We start from the raw sequence: 7,861 nt of genomic DNA, 5'->3' as shown, positions 1-7,861 counted from the left end.
TGTAGTTGAACAAGTCGTTGCTGTAAAGATTTTTGTTTTACTTGACTTGAGACTTGACTTGAGACTTGAAAAAACATGCCACCTGACTTGACTTGCTCTTAGAACGCACAACTTGGACTTGACTCGAGACTCGACCTGTTCTACATGGGTCTTGGCTTGGACTTGCCTCGAGACTCGACCTGTTCTACCTGGGTCTCGACCTGTTCTACTTGGGTCTCGACCTGTTCTACCGGGGTCTTGACCTGTTCTACCTGGGTCTCGACCTGTTCTACTTGGGTCTCGACCTGTTCTACCTGGGGCTCGACCTGTTCTACCTGGGTCTCGGCTTGGACTTGACTCGAGACTCGACCTGTTCTACCTGGGTCTCGACCTGTTCTACCTGGGTCTCGACCTGTTCTACCTGGGTCTCGACCTGTTCTACTTGGGTCTCGACCTGTTCTACCTGGGTCTCGACCTGTTCTACCTGGGTCTCGACCTGTTCTACCTGGGTCTCGGCTTGGACTTGACTCGAGACTCGACCTGTTCTACCTGGGTCTCGACCTGTTCTACCTGGGTCTCGACCTGTTCTACCTGGGTCTCGACCTGTTCTACTTGGGTCTCGACCTGTTCTACCTGGGTCTCGACCTGTTCTACCTGGGTCTCGACTTGAGACTTGGACTTTGTGACTTGATTGGTCCTCCAATAATAATGACTTGGTTGGTCCTCCAATAATAATGACTTGATTGGTCCTCCAATAATAATGACTTGGTTGGTCCTCCAATAATAATGACTTGATTGGTCCTTCAATAATAATGACTTGGTTGGTCCTCCAATAATAATGACTTGGTTGGTTCTCCAATAATAATGACTTGGTTGGTTCCACTTCTGGCCCCTAGTGGTCGGTTTTGAAGGCATTCAGGCCAGAAGTCTGTAGTTCATGCTCATCTATGAATAGAAGCTGAGTGCTATAGACTATTCAATGATAATCATGTAGGTTATCATTTTAATAACATTATAACATTCACCTAATTGTGTTTGTTATTAGATTTACTTTTGTTCTTCTTCATTATTTCACTGTTGAGAGGTAGCTGGCAAGAAGCATTTCACTGCCCTGTTGAGAGTTAGCTGGCTAGAAGCATTTCACTGCCCTGTTGAGAGGTAGCTGGCAAGAAGCATTTCACTGCACTGTTGAGAGGTAGCTGGCAAGAAGCATTTCTCTGCACTGTTGAGAGGTAGCTGGCAAGAAGCATTTTACTGCACTGTTGAGAGGTAGCTGGCTAGAAGCATTTCACTGCCCTGTTGAGAGGTAGCTGGCAAGAAGCATTTCACTGCCCTGTTGAGAGGTAGCTGGCAAGAAGCATTTCACTGCCCTGTTGAGAGGTAGCTGGCTAGAAGCATTTCACTGCCCTGTTGAGAGGTAGCTGGCAAGAAGCATTTCACTGCACTGTTGAGAGGTAGCTGGCAAGAAGCATTTCTCTGCCCTGTTGAGAGGTAGCTGGCAAGAAGCCTTTTACTGCCCTGTTGAGAGGTAGCTGGCAAGAAGCATTTCACTGCCCTGTTGAGAGGTAGCTGGCAAGAAGCATTTCTCTGCCCTGTTGAGGTAGCTGGCAAGAAGCCTTTTACTGCCCTGTTGAGAGGTAGCTGGCAAGAAGCATTTCACTGCCCTGTTGAGAGGTAGCTGGCAAGAAGCATTTCACTGCCCTGTTGAGAGGTAGCTGGCAAGAAGCATTTCACTGCACTGTTGAGAGGTAGCTGGCAAGAAGCCTTTTACTGCCCTGTTGAGAGGTAGCTGGCAAGAAGCATTTCACTGCCCTGTTGAGAGGTAGCTGGCAAGAAGCATTTCACTGCCCTGTTGAGAGGTAGCTGGCAAGAAGCATTTCACTGCCCTGTTGAGAGGTAGCTGGCAAGAAGCATTTCACTGCCCTGTTGAGAGGTAGCTGGCTAGAAGCATTTCACATTTTGCTCCCTGATGTATCTTGTGTATGACATAAAAACGTTGATTTCATGTACAAGATATATAAAATAGAAATATATATTTTAAGTGAACGATGATAATCAGTTTACACAGAATTATTGCATTTTATATTTCAAATGTTCCGGCCTCCTTACTGATTAGATTTTATATATCGAACACACACACACACACACACACACACACACACACACACACACACACACACACACACACACACACACACACACAAACCTTCGACAGGCGTCACCCTCCGCAGCGCAGAGGCAGGCACGCATTTCTATAGGGTGGTGTTGTTCCATCATGGGCACCGGGCGGCTCGTGATTGACCAGTTTCTCTCCGGTGCTGTCAACCAGCAGCGCGCCGGCGCCTCCCCTTCCCATATAAGTGAACGGAATCTATTCATTCTTCACGCGGTGCTTGGTGAAGTAGAACCGACTGGTCCACGGGATGTTGACAGAATAAAATCTACTACTTTTGAAACATTTTTTTGTCGACCGTTTTCTTTTGATAGTTTGGCTTTTACTTCGGTCATAGCCATCTTCATCGCCTACATATAATCTCCGGTATTTGGCACCAGTGATTGTTTTCTCTCAACCCCGCCGTACGGGTGCGTTATTACCGAAATGAAGGCTACTACTCCCGTCCGCCCCCAGAAGGATACCTCAAGCAGCAGCGGCAACGAGCTTTCTTTACACTACCTCTCGGATCACAGCCTGAACATCGCTCGGTCTAGGTTGCAGGAAGAAGAGCAGCTGTGTCTGCAGGACGATATGAACCAGTGTTATAGTCGCCTCAAGCGCCTCGTACCCACCATACCGCAGGATAAGAAAGTCAGCAAAGTGGAGATCCTTCAGCACGTCATAGATTACATCTTGGACCTGCAGCTCGCGCTGGAGACGCACCCTTCTCTCCTGAAACAACAGACGGGGACCATGACGGGGATGTGCCCGCCGTCCCCAGCCTCGAACCGGACACCACTAACGGTTCTCAACACAGACCACCAGGTAAGAAGCAATGGCACAAGACGTCAATTCAACGTCTCTTCCACGTTGGTTCAACAATGAAATGACGTGGAAACAACGTTGATTCAACCAGTGTGTGCCCAGTGGGATGGTCTAGAAGACTATATATAGAATGGGTGGTGTGTATCAGTGGCGTTGTCCTTTTCAAGTCAGGAGACTCCTGTATTGTAGAATAACAAATGGCCTTGTTTATGTTCTTGTGGAAAACACCATATTGGCAGAGACACATGTTATTGAGACATCTATTGACAGAGACACATGTTATTGAGACATCGTATTGACAAGGCAGAGACACATGTTATTGAGACATCGTATTGGCAGAGACACATGTTATTGAAACATCATATTGACAAGGCAGAGACACATGTTATTGGAACATTGTATTGACAGAGACACATGTTATTGAGACATCGTATTGACAGAGACACATGTTATTGAGACATCGTATTGGCAGAGACACATGTTATTGAGACATCGTATTGGCAGAGACACATGTTATTGAGACATCGTATTGACAGAGACACATGTTATTGAGACATCGTATTGGCAGAGACACATGTTATTGAGACATCGTATTGACAGAGACACATGTTATTGAGACATCGTATTGGCAGAGACACATGTTATTGAGACATCGTATTGACAGAGACACATGTTATTGAGACATCGTATTGGCAGAGACACATGTTACTGAAAGGCATAATATAATATATCATATAATATGTCATTTCTAGTGGCAGTGGTTGGTGCATGTGAAAGACAGGACCCCTGTGCATGAGGTGAAGGAGTCTGTGGTCCTGCTGTGATGCTCTCAGATCAGATGATAATTTGTGTTGTGGTCCTGCTGTGATGCTCTCAGATCAGATGATAAGTTGTGTTGTGGTCCTGCTGTGATGCTCTCAGATCAGATGATAAGTTGTGTTGTGGTCCTGCTGTGATGCTCTCAGATCAGATGATAAGTTGTGTTGTGGTCCTGCTGTGATGCTCTCAGATCAGATGATAAGTTGTGTTGTGGTCCTGCTGTGATGTCATGTAGTCAACACTGGTTCATTCTCTGTATAGCTCGTGGTTTGTGTCACCTTACCTGACTCATAAACTGTCAGGTAGTATTCATTATCTTTTCCCTTATTTCAGAGGATGTCAACAGGCAAAAAGGACGACTCAGTTTTGTGTCGCTGAGAAATGGCCAATGGTGAGTAGGATCCTATTGTTCTGGTTTAAATCTGCTTCACAATCTGTGTTGTCTCTTCAATGAGATATACCTTGAATTCACCTGGATTAGTATTATTATGAGTAGTACTAGCAGTATTAGTATTATGAGTAGTATTGGCAGTATTAGTATTATTATGAGTAGTATTAGCAGTATTATTATTATGAGTAGTATTGGCAGTATTATTATTATGAGTAGTATTAGCAGTATTATTATTATGAGTAGCACCAGCAGTATTATTATTATGGGTGGTAATAGTATTATTATTATTATGAGTAGTACTAGTACTATTAGTATGATTGAGAGTAGTACTAGCAGTATTAGTATTATTGGGAGTAGTACCAGTAGTATTATTATGAGTGATACTAGCAGTATTAATCTTATTATGAGTAGTACTAGCAGTATTATTATTATGAGTAGTACTAGTAGTATTAGTATTATTATGAGTAGTACTAGCAGTATAATTATTATGCGTAGTACTAGTAGTATTATTATTATTGTGAGTAGTACTAGCAGTATTATTATTACGAGTAGTACTAGCAGTAGTATTATTATGAGTAGTACTACTAGTATTATTATTGTGAGTAGTACCAACAGTATTATTATTATTGTGAGTAGTACTAGCAGTATTATTATTACGAGTAGTACTAGCAGTAGTATTATTATGAGTAGTACTACTAGTATTATTATTGTGAGTAGTACCAACAGTATTATTATTTTGAGTAGTACTCGCAGTATTATTATTATGGGTAGTACTCACAGTATTATTATTATGGGTGGTACTCGCAGTATTACTATTATAGGTAGTACTAGTAGTATTATTATGGGTAGTACTAGTAGTATTATTATTATGGGTAGTACTAGTAGTAGTATTATTATGGGTAGTACTAGTAGTATTATTATTACGGGTAGTACTAGTAGTATTATTATTATGGGTAGTAGTAGCAGATGTATTGGTATTATTATTATTAAGTAGTACTATCAGTAGTATTATTATTATTGTTATTATGAGTAATAGTAGCAGTATTATAATTTCTGTAATTATTATTATGAGTAATAGTAGCAGTATTATAATTATTGTAATTATTATTATGAGTAATAGTAGCAGTATTATAATTTCTGTCATTATTATTATGAGTAATAGTAGCAGTATTATAATTATTGTAATTATTATTATGAGTAATAGTAGGAGTATTATAATTATTGTAATTATTATTATGAGTAATAGTAGCAGTAGTATTATTAGTGTTATTATTATTATGAGTAATAGTAGGAGTAGTATTATTAGTGTTATTATTATTATGAGTAATAGTAGGAGTATTATAATTATTGTAATTATTATTATGAGTAATAGTAGCAGTAGTATTATTAGTGTTATTATTATTATTATGAGTAATAGTAGCAGTATTATAATTATTGTAATTATTATTATGAGTAATAGTAGCAGTAGTATTATTAGTGTTATTATTATTATTATTATGAGTAATAGTAGCAGTATTATAATTACTGTAATTATTATTATGAGTAATAGTAGGAGTAGTATTATTAGTGTTATTATTATTATGAGTAATAGTAGGAGTATTATAATTATTGTAATTATTATTATGAGTAATAGTAGGAGTATTATAATTATTGTAATTATTATTATGAGTAATAGTAGCAGTAGGATTATTAGTGTTATTATTATTATGAGTAATAGTAGCAGTAGGATTATCAGTGTTATTATTATTATGAGTAATAGTAGGAGTAGTATTATTAGTATTATTATTATTGTGAGTAATAGTAGCAGTAGTATTATTAGTGTTATTATTATTATGAGTAATAGTAGCAGTAGGATTATTAGTGTTATTATTATTATGAGTAATAGTAGGAGTAGTATTATTAGTATTATTATTATTGTGAGTAATAGTAGCAGTAGTATTATTAATGTTATTATTATTATGAGTAATAGTAGCAGTAGGATTATTAGTGTTATTATTATTATGAGTAATAGCAGCAGTAGTATTATTAGTGTTATTATTATTATTATTATGAGTAATAGTAGGAGTAGTATTATTAGTGTTATTATTATTATTATGAGTAATAGTAGCAGTAGGATTATTAGTGTTATTATTATTATGAGTAATAGTAGGAGTATTGTTGTTATTGAGTAGTACTAGTAATATAATTATTATTAATATTATTGTTATTATTATGAGTAGTAGCAGTATTATTATTATGAGTGGTAGTAGTGTTGTTGATGTGGTTTCAGCTATTAAACTGTGACTTGCAGTAGCAGTAGACAGAGTGTCATTGAGTAACCTGATTATTGACAACACCCAGGAGCCAGCTGTGTGTTGCACAATAACTGTCCTCTTGTGTAGCAACGTTCCAAGCAGAGGGTTAAAGGTCATCTGCCTGTAAATGAGGAGCAGAGCCTGGTTAGGTTAGCTGGAAGGCCCTGAGACCCAGACAGGCCTGGTTAGGTTAGCTGGAAGGCTCTGAGACCCAGACAGGCAGACAGACAGACAGACAGACAGGCAGGGAGGTACGTTGACAGGCAGACAGACAAGCAGGCTGACAGGCAGGCAGGCAGACAGACAGACATACAGACAGGCAGGCAGGCTGACAGGCAGCTGTGTTTACGGTATACTGGAAGTCAGTTGTCTGAGCCGGTCCGTTTGTTTTGGCTTGTTGATGAAGCCCTGTGTTGTGTTGACGGCGCCAGTCAGTCTGGAGCAGACCGTTCACACACCCCATCTATTCATTCTGTCCACAGGTGTGCAGAGCAGAGCAGAGCTGAGAGCAGAGCTGCTCCAGTCCACAGCCAGCACAGCCTCAGCCTCCAGCCAGGGAATCTCAGCCAGCCACACAAAGCTTTATCACACAGGGGGACCCCCCCCCCCCCCTCCCCCTGCAGGAGAACCTACGACGGGCAAATAAAAACATATTTATAACACGTTTATTAGAAACAAACTAAAGCCTGCTACGTTCAACTGACCCATTACTTAACTGTATATGTCAAATACAAGTACAACCTGAAAGGGTGAGTGAAGAATCCCTTGTTGTTGTGAGGTCTCGCTAGAAACTAGAGCTTGTTGAACGACAAATCCCAGTTTATAAAATGTGACAAATACCGGTTTCTAAAATAAAAATAACTCAAGCTACAGTGTGGAACTTTACTAAACAGGAATATAACTGTACATGTTTTGCCATCTATTGTTTAAAATAGATGATTTGTGTCGAACAAGGTTTTTCCCTGAAATCAACATGTTTCCTATTGTACAGGGGAACAAATGGCTGGAGACAATTCAGATTGTCTATGTAGAAACAGATGCTCTAGGTGGAAGAAAAGATCTATTATCCTCAGAAAGACTATTGTAATTATAAGATATTTTTATTAAAAACCTTTTGACATGTAAATAATGTGTTTTTGATTCAATATTAACACTTCAAGATGTTTTGTGAATAAACTCTCCACAGCAGTTCATTTTGCAGAGTTATATTTCAGCGTATTGTTGTTATATTTCAGCGTATTGTTGTTATATTTCAGCGTATTGTTGTTATATTTCAGCGTATTGTTGTTATATTTCAGCGTATTGTTGTTATATTTCAGCGTATTGTTGTTATATTTCAGCGTATTGTTGTTATATTTCAGCGTATTGTTGTTATATTTCAGCGTATTGTTGTTATAT

At 39.1% G+C, this 7,861-nt stretch overlaps 1 protein-coding gene across 1 annotated transcript; it reads left to right on the top strand.

Moving 5' to 3' along the window:
• Positions 1-2,208: 2,208 nt before the first annotated feature.
• Positions 2,209-7,648, top strand: LOC149970094 (DNA-binding protein inhibitor ID-4-like). The gene is made up of 3 exons (XM_090228579.1): positions 2,209-2,959; positions 4,112-4,169; positions 6,946-7,648. Exons 1-2 carry the CDS (start codon positions 2,579-2,581, stop codon positions 4,154-4,156), a joined length of 426 nt encoding a protein of 141 aa, XP_090084705.1. The 5' UTR covers positions 2,209-2,578; the 3' UTR covers positions 4,157-4,169; positions 6,946-7,648.
• The last annotated feature ends 213 nt before the right edge of the window (positions 7,649-7,861 follow it).

Source organism: Oncorhynchus mykiss, unplaced genomic scaffold, assembly GCF_057628025.1.
Source record: "Oncorhynchus mykiss isolate SJ-2025 unplaced genomic scaffold, ASM5762802v1 scaffold93, whole genome shotgun sequence".
Lineage (NCBI taxonomy): Eukaryota > Metazoa > Chordata > Actinopteri > Salmoniformes > Salmonidae > Oncorhynchus > Oncorhynchus mykiss.
Note: the sequence above shows the minus strand (reverse complement) of the source record. Positions and strands in the feature narration are given on the sequence as shown.

What these genes read in the sequence shown, in the direction of transcription:
- LOC149970094 (XM_090228579.1), top strand. Translation starts at nt 2,579, where the DNA reads ATGAAGGCTACTACTCCCGTCCGCCCCCAGAAGGATACCTCAAGCAGC. An exon ending in TTCTCAACACAGACCACCAG is followed by an intron (nt 2,960 to 4,111) that starts GTAAGAAGCAAT and finishes CCCTTATTTCAG; the next exon opens with AGGATGTCAACAGGCAAAAA.